The 19,392-nt window shown below is 39.8% G+C and overlaps 1 protein-coding gene across 4 annotated transcripts in view; it reads left to right on the top strand.

The window, feature by feature from the left end:
• The window catches only part of PLPP4 (phospholipid phosphatase 4), a 104,365-nt gene that overhangs the window by 42,588 nt on the left and 42,385 nt on the right, over positions 1 to 19,392 (top strand). For 3 of the 4 annotated variants that reach the window (XM_050959057.1, XM_050959056.1, XM_050959058.1), the window contains exons 3-5: positions 3,932 to 4,022; positions 6,773 to 6,836; positions 8,137 to 8,261. In XM_050959057.1, coding sequence (XP_050815014.1) covers positions 3,932 to 4,022; positions 6,773 to 6,836; positions 8,137 to 8,261 — 280 coding nt within the window. Of the gene's footprint in view, positions 1 to 3,931; positions 4,023 to 6,772; positions 6,837 to 8,136; positions 8,262 to 19,392 lie in introns of those variants that run through there. The other variant, XM_050959059.1, reaches the window with a different exon arrangement.

Below are 19,392 nucleotides of genomic sequence, written 5' to 3'. Positions count from 1 at the left end.
CACGCTGCTTCCAGGACTGCACAGCTATACTGCCCTTTACACAGGCCAAGAGTAAACATACAATCTAGCCCTAAATCATTAAAAAATGCTGTCAAGCGATAAAACAGCACGCAAGTGAAAAATCAGTATTTTTCAGCATACAAATTAAATCTTGTGCCAGTGGATTTTATTGAAGTAATCAGAGACAACAACAAGTGCTTTTCTGGGGGATTTGTGCAACTACCATTTATCTTTAGGCTGACAAGATGAATAATGAATGTGCTACACTTTTACTGGTGTCTCACCCATCAAAGCAATATTAGAAGATTTCACTGTAGGAAAATAAAATGATACTGAATCATGAGGGGGATGTTATTATCTAGACCCTTGCGACCTATAATATATATGATAGATGTGAGCCCTGCATAGTTCTGTTGTGGAAGAAAAAGAGAATCTCTTGTAGGTCAGGCTTAGCTTGTACATATATTGCACTGATGAGTAAATTGACCTCCTAACATAAGAACGCCATACTGGGGCAAAGCAATGGTTCATCTAGCCCAGGGTCGGCAACTTTTCAGAAGTGGGGTGCCGAGTCTTCATTTATTCACTCTAATTTAAGGTTTCGTGTGCCAGTAATACATTTTAAAGTTTTTAGAAGGTCTCTTTCTGTAAGTCTATAATGTATAACTAAACTATTGTTGTATGTAAAGTAAGTAAGGTTTTTAAAATGTTTAAGAAGCTTAATTTAAAATTAAATTAAAATGCGGGGCCCCCTGGACCAGTGGCCAGGACCCGGGTAGTGTGAGTGCCACTGAAAATCAGCTCGCGTGCTGCCTTCGGCATGCATGTCATGGGTTGCCTACCCCTGACTAGCCTATTATCCATGGTGCCAGATGCTTAAGAGGGAATGAACAGAACAGGGAAGTTATCAAATGATCTATCCCCTGATGCCAGTCCCAGTTTATGGCAGTCAGACGTTTCAGGATAGCCAGAGCATGGGGTTATCAACTGATGTTTTCAAATGAGCAATAACAGCCAACACAATGAGTTGCAGATGTGAACAGTTCTGAACTTCCATCACAAATCCATCAGTTTGTTAAAAATATATGAAAATCTACAGTGTTACCAGATGGATTGTGTAACATTCTGGATTTAGTTTCTGTTTTACTTCTATCCTGTGTTGATCTCTTCTGCTGCTCCTGCCTGTTCAAAAGATTTCTAACTCCCTTGTTTCATCTGTATAAGCTATAAGTCTGTCAACAAGCTTATAGTTTAACATGTCCTTCAATAACGGAAGATAGATTTTTTTTTATTTTTTGGGGGGAATCCTTCTTTTTAATAATAATAATGATAATAATTCTAGATTTTACCCTAACCATTTTTTTCACTGTCTCTGGTAACAGGGTTTAATTTCTGTTTTCAGAGAGAGATGGAAAAATTTGCATTCGTAGGGTACAAGAAATAAAGTCCATTCTTAGCACTGTATTTCACCACCAAGCCACACAGGAGATTACTGGATCGAAAAATGTTCTGCACAAAAATTGATGGCAAGCTTAATAAAATGTAAAAAAAAAGGGAGCCATCTCCTGTCCTCAATTTCACCCTCATTATTCACTCAAGTCAACGGGATTGCATGGATGCAAGATAGTGTGGAATCTGAACCAGGATATATTTTAACAGCAGTAAATCCTTTGCGCTTGTATATAACTCACTACCTCTGATGATTTAAAAGAGCTTAATATTGGCTCTGAGCATTGGGTATTATTTCCGTTTTTCAGAAGGGTGAACTAGGATACAGAATCCTCTTTGTCCTAGTTCTCCAAATCTCCATCAATTTCTCCATCTTTTATTTAAATGGGACTACTCAAGGAGTAAGCTACTACTTAGCGTAAATAAAGGTAGCACAATCTGGCCCAGGTTAAATGGCTGACCCAAGCTAGCATGGCAGGCAAATCAGTATCATAATGTCCAGTTTAATTTTCTGGTTCTCTAAAACATCCCAGCCAGCTTATTTTCACTTTTCTCTGCTATACAATATAATTAACTCCCTGCAGTAGCAGAGCTGGACAAGCAGCAGCCCTGCTGAAAGACACTCCTTGCAAGCATCTAGACTGTGTCTTTACAATCAAGCATTTATTGCAACGTGTCCATCAGCTAAAGGCCAAATTATTTCTTTAATGGGAGTATCATTAAGGTCCATAAAAGCAGCAAGGAATCCTGTGGCACCTTATAGACTAACAGACGTTTTGGAGCATGAGCTTTCATGGGTGAATACCCAGATGCTGACGAAGTGGGTATTCACCCACGAAAGCTCATGCTCCAAAACGTCTGTTAGTCTATAAGGTGCCACAGGATTCCTTTGCTGCTTTTACAGATCCAGACTAACACGTCTACCCCTCTGATAATTAAGGTCCGTGGGAGTCATGCACATACATCCAAGATAGATTTTGACTACAAGTTCCTTTGCCAAACAAGAATGGCACAAAATATGCTATTGCTGTACCTTGCTCCCCTAGAGTTTAGTTGTGGATGTTTGGGAGCTGTTTCCCCTCCTGATTTTTACCCAAGATTAAGCAACCTGCCATTGGCTCCTCTCCAGTACACTTGTTCTGTACATGAAAGAATCATAAGGCTCAGGTCCTCTAATGCTCCAGTAAAGTCAGCTCAATGCACTTTTACAGATTTTGGGAAAATATTAAGAAAAGATTTAAGCACCCCCAAGCACCCCCTTGAAAAAGTGTTTGCTGGATTCTTCTACCCTTATTCACACTGACTGGTCCTATTGAAGTGAATGGGTTTTCTTATGAAGAAAAAGCACTATTCAACACAAGAACATCGAGGACTGAATGAGGTTTTTTTTAACCTGAGGTAGTAGTAAAGAATGGCAGCCAATTCCAACATGAATGGGTTTTGTGAGGTCTGTGGTAAGTATGATGGGATATGTGTCGGACTGTTTCACAGCAGTGAGCCCATGCATTTCCAAGTATTTAATCCCTAGACTGTAAAGTGACCCATAGTCCTGCTTATGGAAGCCAGGAAAAGGCTTTATTTATATGAAGCAAGTTAGCACAGTGAGTTCAGTTAGAAGTATTTTTCTGTTACGAATCTGTACAGAGGAAGACATTGGATCAGCAAAATGGTAACTGCCAGTTACATATGCTAAATAGTTCATTCTTTTCAAACTACAGTACAGTACATTTCGGGTGAGTTGTTCACCAAGGATTTTAACTGTGACCAGCCAGCATGAAAAGCAGCACAAATAACGCACCTGTCTGACATGCTTTGTCACACTGAGTAGTAACTTTCATTGTCAATAGCCCCACTGATGAAATTGGGTTCAATGGTATTATCAATGTACTGAGACTATTCTTAATACAAGGGTGGTGGAATCAGGTCCAATATTATTTTCTAGTGTCTAATTTGCAAACTATGGTCCAGACCCTACAGGCACTTAAGCACATGAGCAACTTTACTCAATAAATGAAGTTACCTACTTGCTTCTTTGTTTGCAGGCTTAGGGTCTACAACCTGACATGTTTTACTCTGTTAAACATTACATTGTTGTGCATGATATATGTGTTTCTTAATAGATCAGAAAGGTGAAGAATTTGCTTATCCACTTCTAGAAAAGAAACATAAAGAGATGTAGTTGTTGGCAATACTGAGTCATGATCTTTATGCACTGTTCTTTTTCATTTACAAAACTGACACTTTAAATGTAGCTCAAAGTAATTACAAATCAATTATAACCCACAATTATGTTACAATTTTTAAGTATATTCATTGCCCTCTAGTTACAGATATAAATCATCCCACTTTGCTCAAGGTTAGGAGTTCAATAAAGATTATTCAGCCATCCAGTCTAAATGGCACTAACTGGAACTAATTATTAATCCGTGGGGATGACAGGGAGTTGATGCTCTCATACATGATTATCTGTTATCTCTCCCAGGCAATTTCATTCCTCACGCCACTGGCTGTCATTTTTGTGGTGAAAATAATCCGGCGGACAGACAAGACTGAAATTAAAGAAGCCTTCTTAGGTAAAGTAGACTGATTTTTAAGATGACAAGTGCGTAAGAGTTCCTACGGTGATTGTTCTAATTAGTATTCCAAACCCTGAAAAATCTGTGGATGAAATGCTGGTTCCACTGAAGTCAAGGAAATCTTTAAAAAAATCTCTCTTTTACATACATTTCTAAGCCTATGAGTTCCATGACTTGTTTCTACATTCTACTGATCAAATCAGATTGCGGAGCTTGCTGGGTAATGAAACTCAGCTGAGATTTTTCTAATGTTGATTGGCTAGAATCTGTGGCAGTCACTCCTTTACTCTCTATGCCACAGTGGATTCCTGTTTATTTCCAAGTGCAATTTAAGGCAGTGGTGTTAATTTTTAAAGCTCTCTGTGATCTGGGTCCTTATTGACTACAACAAGGAACCTTCAAATTGTCTCTGTACGCTTCACCCGTACAAAAGGCTGACATCAGCCAAAGAACTTTTGCTAACAGACTATGGTTTCAAACATTTGGAGCTTAGTGGCAGGGTATTTGTAGTGAAGAGGCCATGACTGGAATTCTTTCCCCTTTTGCTGGTGAAGCAGAGCTTGAGTTTGTTGATTTTCAGATAACAGGCTAAAACCCATATATTTGCCCAGACTTTTGCCTGTGCTAGATTGGATGTAGAGGGTATTAGTGCTAAAATCAATTTTTGGAAGAGTGCAATTCTCTTTGAGTTTGTTCATCTATTCTGGTGTTCTATCAGCTTGAGAAAAGATCTTAGAGATTGTTTTTTGATGCTGCCACTACTTGGCAGTTTGTTGTTAAATTTATCAAGAACGATGTTTTATTGATGGGAAATGTATTTAGTAGGCAGGGGGAGCATGCATTTATACATATAGAAACATAGAGTCATGGTGCTGGTTTTCATTCTGTCTCTCTCATTTCAAAAGCAGAGGAGCTCTGGATCTGTCTCCATGGTTTCTTCTCCCTCCATGACTCAGGGATACTTTAGATTGGTATTCTCTATTCCCACTCCTCCCAATTTTGGACTGCCATTACCATTAGCCCCATAATGCCCAGATAATAATAAAAAAAAATCCTCCAAAAAAGGCTCCCACTGACTCGAGACACCACAATTTTAATGTTTTACAAAATAGCCCAATGTTCAATATTTGCATAAATTCAGACCTTTTGTGGGCTGGTCATATTTGAAAAGATAATTCAGACTCAAAATGGACACAATCTTCAGCTGGTCTAGATCCACTGACTTTGATGATGCTATGATGATTTACACCAGATAAGGATCTGGCCCAGTGCATTCTGCCCACAAAAAATAAGAAACTTTTATTCTATAGCTGTTATTTTCTTTTGGAACTCTTTGATTCTGCATGGAAAAATGTTTGAATGGAGAGGAAGGAAATGCTGGTTCTGATTCTCCACGTCTTTGCCCCTTGTGTAGCCATTAACATACATGTTAACTGAATGCAGGTCTTAGTTCTCCACCCACTCACACCAATGGTAGCATTTTATAGATTCCAGTGACTTTGCATAGACATAAATGGCAATACAAGATGGAAGGCTGTGTGGATAATCAGACCGTGTAAGTCAGGAAGTCTCATATATATGTTTCTCACATATTATTACCATTCTCTTAAAAGGGAAATACAGTGCTATGATGCTACTGGTCAAAGGTATTTGGTCTTATAGAAAATTTCTATTGAGCACATGCAATCATCATAAAAAACTGAGAGAGTAAGAGATAGCAAATGACCAGAGATGTTGAAAGTAGAAGGTAGGGGACCGTGTTGAGCAGTACTGCTGTCGTTGGTATCAATTTGTTCCTTTATTTCTGCCAGAAGCTTTGTAAATGGCTGGAAAAACACCTTTCCCTCCCTTCTCTCTGAAAGGCCTAGTATTTGACTTTAAAAAAAGGAAAAAATAGACAAATCTTATGATGTACAGAGCCATCAGGCAAGGATTTTGTGGATACAGAATGGTAAGTGCCAATGAAGTACTAGAGTACAACAATTAAGACATTGATACAACGAGACAATAGCCTGATATCATCTTCTTCTAGCTTTACTCACATCTATATGGGGTTGGCCTTTGAGTCCTTCCTTTCCATTCCACTCTTTCCATAATAGCCTGATGTAGGTGTCATAATCGTAAGAAACATTGCTTTGACTGTTCGCCAAAAATAAGAGATCTTCCTGATAAGCTTGACAAGAAGAAATACAGTGCAATGGTTCTTGCATTATACCATGTAGCTATAACATAGACTGCAGCATTACAGCAGTTTAAATCCAAACAGAAAGGAATGGATGAGCCTGATGGAGTCAATGAAAAGGCTTTCGTGAGAGTTAGATCACTAGTGTTCACAAAGGGCCTGAACTTTTGCTTAAATACAGTTAAAAAGTAGGATATTTTCATACTATAGTGGAATGACATTTAATTAAAAAGTTCCTCATTTATTATTAATTATTATTGTTTATGTCAGTACTATAGCTGTTTGGAAAACAGCAATGTTTTTCATTATTTTTTTGCAAAATGTATTGTTCCTTTTTTCCCTTTGGCACAACAGAATCAGAGCAGGATTATTACCCTGTTCTGAAGTTTACTCTCAGCCAAAATAAGAAAAGAAACAGTGGGGTTATTAAAATCTTTCAGCTATACTGAAGAATCCAATTTCAATCTGTGAAAAGTTTCAGTTCATAAATCAAACGCTGTAACACTAGAATTTATAACTTGTTACCTAGGTTGTTGTTGTTCTCTTTGTTCATTTTGTTTTTTAGCTGTTTCCTTGGCTCTCGCTCTGAATGGAGTCTGCACAAATACTATTAAGTTAATAGTGGGGAGGTAAGTCATGTCATGTTCTAAGTGATGGCTTAAACTGTCAAATTAAGATTCTCTGTCTATAATCCATTTTAATATAAAGACTAAGCAAGGCTCCAGAACACATTGGATTAGCAGAGATTCCTGTTACCCTGTCCTCACCCTTGGAAAATATGGCACATATCTTCTTTATGTGACATCTGACTGTTGCAGGATTCTTTGCTGTGAACTTCTGGAGTCTGTGTGGCAGGTAGGCTAGTTCGAAAATCCAGACAAGCAAGACAAAGTGTAAATTGTAATCTATACATTTCACTGGTGATACATAAGGGGAACAGTCACAGTGTGCAGGGGTTTAGCTGCCAACTCCCACTAGTACAACTACATTGAAATCAATTCATGGTTCTGCATTTTATATAATGCATGCTACTGTCCATGAGATCTTCCATCAGCAGCAGCATTCGTCAGGATTACCAAGCCCAGGAGTGTGGTAACCAACGGACTCCTGAAAGGGCTGTCTCTTATTGTTTCAGGAGTGCAGCATGCAGAGTATCTCTGCGTATATTTTGACACACACCCTGCTCCCACCCCAACACTGCTCTGTTGGCAGTCATAATACTTAGCACTTTTCACTTTAAAAGTGTTTTTATCAAACATAACTAACCGATCCTCGCAAGAGCCCTGGGAGGTGGGTAAGTATCACTAGCTCCATTCTACACATAGGAAGCAGAGAACTTAATTAACTTGTCCCAGGAGTCAAACCCAGATCCTCATAGGTATTTAGGTGCCTGACTCCCATTGAGTTGGGATTAGAACTCTAGTTCTTTGATCCCAGTTCTTTAGTCTAACCAGCAGGCCATACCTCCCTCTTATAGTAACAGGTAAGGGTGTTACTGAGCAGAGTCAACAAGCCCTGTGCAACCCTGTGGAACATGTGTGGTCGTTATTGCTCTTTTGGATAGCCTACTTGATCACTGAGCCTGGTGTGCAGGTTGGCTGAGTTATGGGATATGCAATGAGTAGCCCTGCATATTCCCTTTCTGGATCGAGCCTGTATATGTCCATCAGGAATGAGCCTGTGCAAATGCAGAGAAGCCACCATTCAACTGCTGCTAGCACACTCTGCTGGAAGTTTTCCTACAGACAGCATGTGTGCAAAAGTTTAGCAGGAATGAAGGAATAAAGAACATATCTATTGCTACCACATGCAGAACAAAAAAAAAAAGGAAGTGAACTCTCTCTATGTGATAGTAAATTTAATAATCACTTTGAGGTTCATTTATAACTACAGCTCTTATATTTCAAATGTCCATGGTGTTTTTTGTAGACCTCGTCCCGATTTCTTTTACCGCTGCTTTCCAGATGGAGTAATGAACTCTGAAATGCACTGCACAGGTGATCCAGATCTGGTGTCCGAAGGCAGAAAGAGTTTTCCCAGTATCCACTCTTCTTGTAAGTTCATTCAAATACCACTCATCTTTGGCAATGTTATCTTCATCTATGTGTTAGCATTGCTATTTCTGATGGATCGTGCACCTGGTTTTAGCTGGAGGGAACAGCACTTTTGTAGAAAACACCTGGCTTGAACTTTTTGATGTCATCCCTTTTAAACACTAAGGCTCTGATTCTGTGACTCTTTCTTACCTTGAGCACTACCTCACTCCACAAGCAGTCCCACTCACTCTACAGACAATCTGGATGAATTAAGGGACTGCTCAAGGTGAGAGAAGATGACAGAATTGAGAACTGTATGTAAGATTTGTGTCACAGGTTTCCAGCATTATTGGACTCCAGCCTCTGACTGGGGCAGGGGAAGGTGACTACAAATTCTAAATCGTGTTTTATTTAATTAGGTATAGTCAAATGAAATATGCTTGACTTGAGCAAGAGTTGATTAATTTACTTGTTGAGTTTTGAAAAAATTGCAAATAATGCATAGTTAGTACTTTTGCAGCACTACTTCATGAACACAAAGTTGAGTCATGAAGATGGCTCATCTGTACAGGTTGACATTTATCCATATCTTTACAGTTTCACAGTGATGTTTCCTTGCAGTATTCCGTATCCTAGAATTTTTACTTTTGTTTCAGTGTTATGGGCTGGACTGTGAGGGAACAAAGGGCTGTAAAAGGGAATAAGACTGCTCCCCATCCTTACATTCTTGTCTAGTGTCAATGGCTCTGAGCACACACAGGGATAAGTGAGAGCTGTGTGCACATTCCAAGGAGGTAGATGGGGGAGCTTTGACTCCACTCCTAATGTTCTAGCACAGATGATCCATCACATAATGAGAGGCAGTAGCTCAGTAGCAAATTACTATCTGCTGGAGTATAGTGGGAATTGAGGCACAGTTCTTTCCATTGGCTGCTCCTAGAACAGTGTAGCTTCTCACCGCCCCATAAACAGAGCTTCTGGCAGGCCCACAAACTAGCTCATATATGGTGAGCAGTGCAGGCATATAGTACATGATATGTCACAGTCTAGTAACTTGTAGTGTTTGCAATACATCCCCAGATGCTGGTTCCTTACATCTGGTTGCAATCAGCTTGGTTCAGCATATTGAAAAATTACACCTATACAGATTTAGATAACTGCATGCTTGTTTCAAGTATTGTAAATATACAGAGATGTACTAATAAGGGACCCGTGCTGAGAGCATATTAAAAATATAGCACCACGTCTACAGCATAATGTTCAACACTAATGTTATGTGAATTACAGTGTGACTTCCCCATGCTGGAACATATTATGTTATAAATTGGGGGCTGCAAAACTTATGTAGTAGAGGACATTCATTGTGCTTTTCCCCAGATGCTAAAAACATCATGACTGTAATGTGCTTCAGTCTGTATTATCGCACAGCCCAGGAGCTGATCACTGTTCCCACACCAAGATTCCCTGTCATATAGCAAAAGTACATTATTGTGCCCCTAGGCCAGAGTGTATGTTTGGGATCAATTTTTAAAAAAAAACTAGGTTGGATTTATAAGCACTGAGTTGTAAACTGACTTTATGCAACACATAGACCAAAATTATGGGAACAACTTTTTCCTTCACTGGTTAACATAACTTTATTATACAGTTTAGATTATTATATTTCCAACCACAAAGACTTTTATTAGCAAGCGATACGACTGAGGGGATATTATATACACAGCAATTTTTATCTGTTGATGATCCTAGGCTGAAGTGCAGCAGTTCGGAAACTGCTACAAATCCTTAGTTGTTTCCAATTTGATGCCATTATATGTCCGTGTTGTATGCTCTGAAGACTCAGAATGCAGTTTATAATAAATATTTTATTTCCATACAGGAAAAAGAAACTATTCTAAGATGACATTTTTACAGCGGTACCTACAAAACTTTCTACATAGCAAGGGCTATCCAGATTATAGAAATAACAAGAGTTTATAAAATTAAATTTAAACAATCATGATAATTATAAATTAATTTCCTTGCTGCCACTTCATCCTTAATTTACTCCACTGGGCTTAAGGGTGGGAAGCAGCTCTCACTCACTCACTCATGCCCGTCACCCCAATTGGGATATGGGCCACCAACAACAGATCTCCAAAGTCCTCTATCCTGGGCCATTCGTTCTAAATGGTTCCAGGTATAGCCCATGAAGCAGCAAACATCATGTAAAATGCAGCATCACACCCTGTTATTGGTATGATTTAAGCACTGTGACAGGTTACTTAGGAAGATTGTGGAATCTCCATCATTGGAGGGTTTTAAGAACAGGTTGGACAAACATGTGTTAGGGATGGTCATGTATATTTAAGACTGCCTCAGTGCAGGAGAAAGGATTAGGTTAACTCTTTACGTCCCAACCAGCTCTACATTTCTATGATTCTATGAGCTCTCTTTAGAGCTGTTACTACAGGTGTACGTTTCCTGGCTTTCTTTAGTGTAACATGGTGAACTCCCCATACAACTCCTAACAAAAAAAAACATGCTTATGCTAAAGTCAAAATGCTAACCCTCCTGTGTTCTGGTGTTATTAATATAAAGTTATTTTCAAAATTACCAAACAAGAGCCAAGCCGAAGACTTCTCCCTAGGCTTGGCTGTGTTCCTTCCCTTGGGATCTCTCTTGGTCAGAGGACTATTCCCACTTCCCTTTCTATAGGGGGTGGAATCTAATCAGCCACACCAGCCCAATGAGTTACTAGTAATTAACCAGCAGCTCCCTGCCTGGACCCAAGACCTGCCAGCAGGATAGGCCAACAGGAGAATCCAGCCAACCTGTTCCAGATGTGTAAATCTAGCTCTTAGGGCCAAATTCTAGTCTCACTTACACCAGTGTAAATTTGGAGAAACTCCTCTGACATTAGTGGAATTGCACCATGTTTACAAAGGGATACGTGGAAATAGGATTTAATGTTGCATTAGCCCCTTCAGTGTTATGTTCCCTTGCAGCTTCTGTGCTGTAACATGTAGAGTGGATGGAGCAATACTGGAGGTGAGTTTTACCCCATGTCCCTTCCCTTTTAGGCTGCATCAAAGAAGCTTATAGTTTTTCCTATGGTTTCATGTCTTTCTGGTAGTAAAAATAAATAACTCACCCTGGGAAGAATGAGAGTTGACATAATAAACCATAGCACCTCGCTTGGAATGATAGTTAAAAGTAGCCCACTGCAGTTTGGCATTTCCTCTTTTGTTTGGACATATGAAGGAAATAAATCACAAGCAGAAGTAACATGCTGCCCAGCAACTGGTAAAGAGAGATTAAAAGCCTCAGTCAAAAGCTGTTTTCATCTTCAAACCAGCATTCTGTCCAGTATTCCTTGGCCAGGCTGTCAATCAAACGCCTTGTTGTACAAGAATCTGATTCTGAATCCATGCAGAGGGGACTTTTGACAGGAAGATTTGTTTGTTGTGGCTGTGGTGCTACATAGATGCATAGCAAGGTTGGTCTCACTGACAGATCATCAGTGGAGGAACCTGACACTACATGTGCAGTAACACCATGTTGAATGCCACCCTACTTGCACTCTGAGGTTAACTAGTAGCTCTTGCATGGCTTGCTCCTGCACTTGGAGAAATGAACAAGTTTTATGATGCTTAAGCTGCCTGGCTATACGTATGTATCCCATAAAAACCTGATTCTCCCTGGCAGGGGTGCAAACTGCTAGGAAGCTGTAATTTGTTTATGTCTAGTCAGAAAATGGTGCCACATACAGAAAGCCCTTTCCAGAGTCATATCACTGCAGAGTACAACTGATGAGCGACAATCATATGACTTCACTAGAGGAAGCACCATTTTCAGGGGTGATATTTCCTGGAGTAATATGATTAAGAATGACAGTGCAATACCCAGGATAAAAACTGGGCTCATGTTACTTTGTTCTAAGGGTTAGATAAGTCACATATGGTGATAACCCTGCTCAGGGGGTTTAGAGGATGAGCAATAAAAATTGTACCTAGGGTAGAGTGAGACAGTTGGGGGAAGAGTATTGTGTTGGATTCTGCCGCTGGTTTGGTCTTTCTTGCTGAATAAGGTCAGGAAGGAAATGGGCACCAGAGAATTCATGCAGTCACAGATGTGTTATGTTGGTCATCTGTGATTCCAGTGAGATTGTACAAGGAGTAGGTTATTTCTCCAAGTGTGTAAGAGTGTCAGACTAATACCCTACTTTGGAGGTACCCTTATCATACAGGAGGGTGTTTAACAGAGTAAAGGATTTGACTATTATATTTAGCAGTTGAACTCAAAAGCAGGTGACAGCAAGAGCTAGAAGCATGTAAAGTCTTTTTTCATTGTAAAATACGTTTCACTGCTTCTTGCAAGCAGTGCAGAATTATTTTTAAATGTATCTGGAAGGTTTATGCAGCTTGGATACTTTTTTTTTTTTTCAAATCTCCCCCAATTTAACTTTCCAGGTTGAGTGATCTTTTCTTCTTGGGTACAGGAAATAGTCTAAAATGACAATAATAGTCACCTTCTTTTTGAGCAGGTTGATGGTGCTTAAGGGAATGCCAAGAAGCTAAGTATCTTTGTGGTAACAGTTTTTGAGGCCAATAGTAGGGTTGTTTTACAATTTCAGAATTTAATATCACGACTCTGTGGTTACTGTATTAATTTATGAAGAAATGGAATAATATACAAAAGCATCACAAGCTGTATTTGGCTGACACAGTCTTGAGTAAGAATGGAAAGATTATATTTGATCTCTGTATTTGGAACTGTGGAGATCACTACAGGAGTACTGTATCCAGTCCTGGTGTCCACAGTTCAAGAAGGATGTTGGTAAATTGAAGAGGGGTCATAAAAGCCACAAGAATGATTAAAGAATTGGAAAACACGTTCTACAGTGAAAGACTCTGAGCTCAATCTGTTTATTGTAACAAATAAAAGGTTAAGGAGTGATTTGATCTTTATTAATACGTATCTACATAGAGAACAGACATTTGATAGTCAGCTCTTCAGTCTAGCAGAGAAAGGTAGAATATGATCCAATGGCTGAAAGTTGAAGTCAGGCAAATTCTGAATGAAAATCAGGTGCAATTTTTTTAACAGTGAGCATAATAAACCATTGGAACGCCTTACCAAAGGCGGAATTGTTGTGGTGGAGTTTTCTATAACAAACTATTTTTAAGTCAAGGCTGGATTCTCAAAGGTATGTTCTAGTTCTAGGAATTAATTCAGTGAAGTCCTGGGCCCTATGTTTTACAGGAAGTCAGATGAACTGATCACAGTGATTCTTTCTGTCCTTATAATCTATGAATAGTCACCAGCAGAGGCAAAAGACACTGTGACTGTCATAGTGGAAAGACACTAAATTGAATTTACCCATAAACATAATAAAATTCTCCTGATACACTGCCAGGAAAAAAAAAAGCTGCAATATTGTTAAAGCTCCAGAGACTGGGTTAGGACTAACCCCAAGTGCTGAGGTGGTTTGCCAATGGGCGTGTGGGCAATATTCTGTCCATCCATTCTGGTAAGCAGGCAAGGCACTGAAATATACAGGTGGCAGAAATCTTGTACAGTCAACACCCATGAGTTTTCACAAGGATGGAAGGATGGTGGGCACAAAGCAACATGTACCAGTCCTGAGAATGACCCTTTATGTATTTGGAAATCTTGGTGCCTGCCAACATTTGGGAAACCGTAGGTGGTTATTCTCTTTTGTTCCAGAGCAAACACAACCACTCTGACACCAAGTAAGGTAAAATTAGATGAATTTCTTCACAAACAAATATTACATTTCCTAGATAAGTAAATACTACAATAAATCACCACACTGGTGTTGACTCAGGGCAGCTATACTGCAGACTAATTATATGCCAATGGTAGAATATTTACAGCTTTGAAGTAGCACACACCTGTTAACAGCTGGCTGACAAGTAGCACTGGCTACTGCTGAAAACTGCTGTCCTTCTCTCTCTGATGGAGGAATAGGTACTGGGAAGTGCATCTGTTGCATGAACAGTCTGTGTTTTCCAATGGTTTCCTTTTTCTAAACGCTTGATTAAGGCTTTTGTGAGTGATGGGCCAGATCCAGAGCTCACTGCAGACAATGGACTTCAATGGAAACTGCTGGATTAGATCCTTTAGACTAACCCCATGGCTAAAATGATGAACAAAAGCTGATACAACTATATCATGAATGATGAAAGAGCATGGTTCCTATTGTGCATTTAAACACCAATTTTATGGTATTTTAGATGAGTTGGCTGATTGCAGATCAAAATACAACCTATAACTCACAAAAGGTCTAGGGAAAAGTTCCAACAACACAATCCTTTGCAAACAGCTGGTCAGATTCACTAGTAGTGGAACAGGGAGGTGTAAATTATGGCTGCTTGAACCAATAAGTCTATTTGTGCCCAGAGTGGGAGGAGTGGGTTGACCCAAAAGTAGACAATGATATTGCTACCTTCTCCTCTGAATGGGGAAGCTTTGATTTATGGTTAGAGCCTCACCTGTGAAAGATGCTGAGATGATGCTTGGAATCAGCACAACCCCAAGAAGCCCTAATCCCCACCCCTCTCCTATGCTATGCCTTGTGTAGGACAACTGAGGTTGTGGATTCTTTAAACCAATGCAACCTCTTACCCTGGAGAACTTCTCATCTGGGGGGTCCTGCTCTGTAGTTTACCACCAGCATTGACCCTGCACCGAATGTGAGCAGAATTGTTCTGAAATGCAAGGCTACTTTTTGAATTTGACATTGCAATGCTGCTATATTTTATTGGCTTTTTTATTTATTCTCTTCCAAATTACTACCTCTAAATATATGCCAAAGCACACAGGAACAGAATAAGTTACAGTACACTTGGAGGTAGCTGAGTTGGAGGAAATCAGCCACGCCACTTAAGTTGGCTGTCAGTAATGTGTCTTTCAAAGGCATAATTCCTGCTGAGTGATGGGTGGACTGTGCTGGGAAATACCCTTTATCACATCTGTGTAACAGATCTAGCTAACATTCCCCCTCATCCCCAGTGCAGCCACCCCAGTTAACAGGGGGAGGAGAATCTGTGTCCCTTCTGGGGTCACTCCTCCCAGTGCTAGAAGCCAGATTATTCCTCCTTGTGAACAAGTGAACTAAGAAGGCAAAAATGCTCCTTTTGCTATTTTCTCACTCTCCTAGTATGAGGCCCGATTCAGCCCTGTAATGTAGCAAAATGAAAGCCAAACAGAATAAAGGACAAAATGCACAGACATTCAGACCTGATGCTCTGGTACGTTTAGCACAACAAACAGCATGAATTGGGCAGAAATCAGTAAAAGCTCTTATAGTCAGAATAAATTGGATTTAATTATACCTATAGCAGAACAATTATCCAGCATATTGAATGGAGAAAAATACAATGTATAAATAAAGCCCACTTAATTGATTAAGCCATGCACATTGAACTTGCAGGCATACAGCATACTGATGGGGTGGACAGAAAGCCTCCTATAATTGATTTCTTGCCCTTTATCATGTGACTGATGTCATTTTGATGTCTGTGTCAGGTCTACAAGATCCTTCCATAAGCAAAGTGTGAGCCTGGAGTTCTGTCATGTAATTTATTGAACAGTCAGTAATGTCTGACTCTTTGAATCTCTGTTGTTAAAAAGTGCAGCTCCCATTGGCCTGGAGCAACGAACTGTGGCCAGTGGGAGCTGTGGATGTGGCAGATAAACAAACTGGCCCAGCCCGCCAGGGGCTTTCCCTATGCAAGCGGCATCTCAAGTTTGGGAAACACTGCCTTAGACAATGGAGTGCACAGGAAATAAACCCTTCCAATGCCAGTTTTACATGCAGTAAAGCAATTCTAAGCAGACCAGATGGCCAGTGATAAAGACTGGAAATGTAATCAGAAAGGTTCTTTTCAATATCTGTCATCCCTTTGTTACTGTAAGTAGCTTTGTGTGTTTGCCAGTTCAAGAGAGATTTCTCAGAGCATCAGGTTTGTGTACTATGCTTGCAGTGAATATTTGATATTAGGCTTCAATTAATACTTGGCAGGAAGAAAGGGAATCTGTGTTTGCTTGGGTTACAAAATTTGGAAGAGAAGAGCAGAATACAGTTGTTCAATAATTTCAGTGACCCTAATTTCCAGTGTAATAAATGAGTGGCCACAGACATTTATGACTAACTAAAATAAGTACGCTTTAGTAGAAAGACATCCTCAAATAGCTTTATTGCATTATTTTATCACTTACGATCACCATGGGACTCTGAAGAATGAAGTCAATTGTCCAGCTCTCTGTTTCCTCTTCAATGCAAATAAACAGAATAACTTGCAAAAAAAATAACTCTCCATGTCTGCCATTGCTCTACTCTGGAAGTAAATTCCCTCATTTAGGGAATATTTCTGAATTCCTTGTACACTCAAAACTCCTGTTGAATTCAATGGGAATATTGGATCCGCAAGGCATGTGGAATTGGGCTCTTTGTCTTTCCTCCCCGTATTAGTGAGCTTCAGTAGTCTGACAAAGTGTCTGACTTTCTGCCTGATGGAAAGGTGAGTGGCCATATCACAAGCTTTTCCCAGCCTAATTTTATGTATTTTAACTGATAGGGTTTCCAGCAATTCCCTAGGAATTTTATTATACAGTTTGCGAGTTCAATATAGGGCACATATTTCTCTCTGATCTAATCTTGAGCCATATAATTGGATATTTCTCTTTTGGACTTGATGCGTCATTTCAGAATGCTCTGAATTCAGTTCCGTATGTTCTCCTCTATTAAGCTATACTGTGTTAAATGCCAGTTTACTAAATGCTGCAATTATTTGTTACAAAGTCTGCTTTTTGCTCTTGTGAAAGTACAGCATATGCAGTTACCACAAATTTCCTTTGTAGCATGTCACATGTTCTTGTCGCATGAACAAATAGTAGTTCAGAAACTAAAAGTTACAAACACTGCTCGACTGATCTATTCAGGTATCAAGCTCAGTGGGAAAAATCCTGCCCTGACCCAAAAGAGCCAGGTGGGGATTGGTGCAGGGAGCAGAGCTGGCTACCAACCAGTACAAGAACCATCCTGCAGCTTCTGGGCAGAATGGCTCAGAGAGGGGCACAGAAATATATAGCCAGAAGCTATTTATAACTCCAAATATACTTCCTAGACCCCTTTAGACTATTATGGAGACCTGTCTTGTTTCTTACATAGAAAAGAATTCTCCCTCTAATCATCTCCCACCAGGGCAGCACAAGAAAGGATTTAGGGATAGATTTTCAAAACTATTTAGGAATTAAAAATTAAGATAGGCATCTAGCGGGAATTTTGAAATTTCCTTGCACCCAGATCCTCAAAAATATTTAAATGCCTAACTCCCACTGATTTTAGTTCAGCCTGAGCCTAAGTGAAAATCCCATTAGGAATGCATCTGCATCTTTAAGCACCTAAATATCTTTAAAAATCTGGCCAATGTTTCCTATTGTGATTCTATTCTTGTAGCATTCTTTCAGGAAGAGCAAAATGTCACCCCAGAAAAATTTTAATTGAAACTATCGTGGAGCTATTTTATGCAACATAATTGAAAACATATTTTATAAGAGTAGGTAAAGTTTTGAAAATAACTGATGCTTGAATCTCTTGAACAACAAAGTAAGATATTTGAAGAACAAATTTTCCCCTGAAACCTGCCAGCTAGAATTACAACGGATATTTTTAATATTCATTTCTGTGAACTTAGCTAGAGAAGGCCTTGACATCTGAAGCCTCTATCCCGATCCAGTGTTTTCTGATGTTCAGTTTTGGGACTGAGGTCTCAGCCAAATGATGAAAGGCCTGACCTCTGAAGTTTAGACCAAGCTCTATGTGTGCACTTTCCTGAAAATGCAGATTCACAGTTTTGATTTAGGCTGATCTCTTGTAAAACATTTCCATGTTAACTTTTAATTGAGTCTGTACTCCGTTACTGTCATGGTTTGTGTCCCCACACACAGCATGGGTAAGACACAATTAGTAACCATAGCAGCTAACAGCATGTCACCCTTGCTAGAAACTTAGGCTAGCTCATGAAAGTCTTGCTGTAACACTGTTACCTTGCTGTGTAGACAGGATTTCTCAGCAGTGCCTGTATCTCCAGTTCAAGCTTTTTTCTTTCCTCCCTGCTCTCTGGGTGATACAACATCCCGGAGGGCTTTGCCCTGTGCAAAGCTGGTCCTGCTCTGTGTATGTGTCATAAGGGCACTCTATCCCCCACTGAAGCACCATGGGATAGCTGCTTAGATTTTCTCAGAATGCACTGATACAAACATGGTTGGGCAGTATGGTAAGTGTGGACACAAACATAGTTGTGTTTTGAAAAAAAGTGTGCTGTGTTTATTTTAACCACATCAGATAAAAGCAGCATGATATGTTCTCAAAAGTTAGATGCACTTGCAGTCTAGATATAGCCTTAACAAACAAGTGCTCAGATTCATATAGACCAATCAAGATTAAAAAAAATCAGGCACACTTGAGCAGGCTGCCAGCACCATTGTGTCTCTGATCTTCCCACTGAGTAGCTTTGCTGTCTTGGTTCTTGCTCTGAACTTCATGAATTATAGCTACAGGGAAAGCTAAGGGAAGCATGCAATTCTGTTTTTCATACTGTGGGACTGCTGCCTTCTTCATATGGTTTAACTGTTCACTGGGTAGTTATAAAAGCTGAAGAAAAGATTTTTCAGACTAGCTTTTCAAACTAAGATAATTTACCCAGACAAATGCTATACAAAGAGTGTATGCAGGTCTATAGATTATCCACAAGGGCCCGGCCCTCTCAGCTTAATAACCAAGAGGACATTTTGAGTTAGCTCGAGCTTTGTAGTACCAGCAAGAAACATCTTCGTAAACATATATCAGTTCTTTCCTTGCATGTTGACATACTTAACCCATGGAGTACTGCTAGTAAAAGCTTTTTAGGGCAGAGCAAAATAAATACTAATGCAAAATTACTGCAAATGCTGTTTTACTATGGAGTCAACTATTAGAGCTGATTAGACAATTAGATATCAGTGTCTGGCAAACAGGCCTGCCAACAGGAATTCCCGGGCCCCAGGGCTGAGGGGGAGCTGGGCCCAGGTCAGAAGTGATGAATCCATTACTTCCAGGACCGACTGTGCTGGCCAATTGCGCTGGCCCGTAGGGGCCCCC

This window comes from Gopherus flavomarginatus, chromosome 6 (assembly GCF_025201925.1).
Source record: "Gopherus flavomarginatus isolate rGopFla2 chromosome 6, rGopFla2.mat.asm, whole genome shotgun sequence".
In the NCBI taxonomy this organism is placed as follows: Eukaryota; Metazoa; Chordata; order Testudines; family Testudinidae; genus Gopherus; species Gopherus flavomarginatus.
The sequence above is the reverse complement of the archived record's forward strand: the minus strand, read 5'-3'. Positions and strand labels throughout refer to the sequence as shown.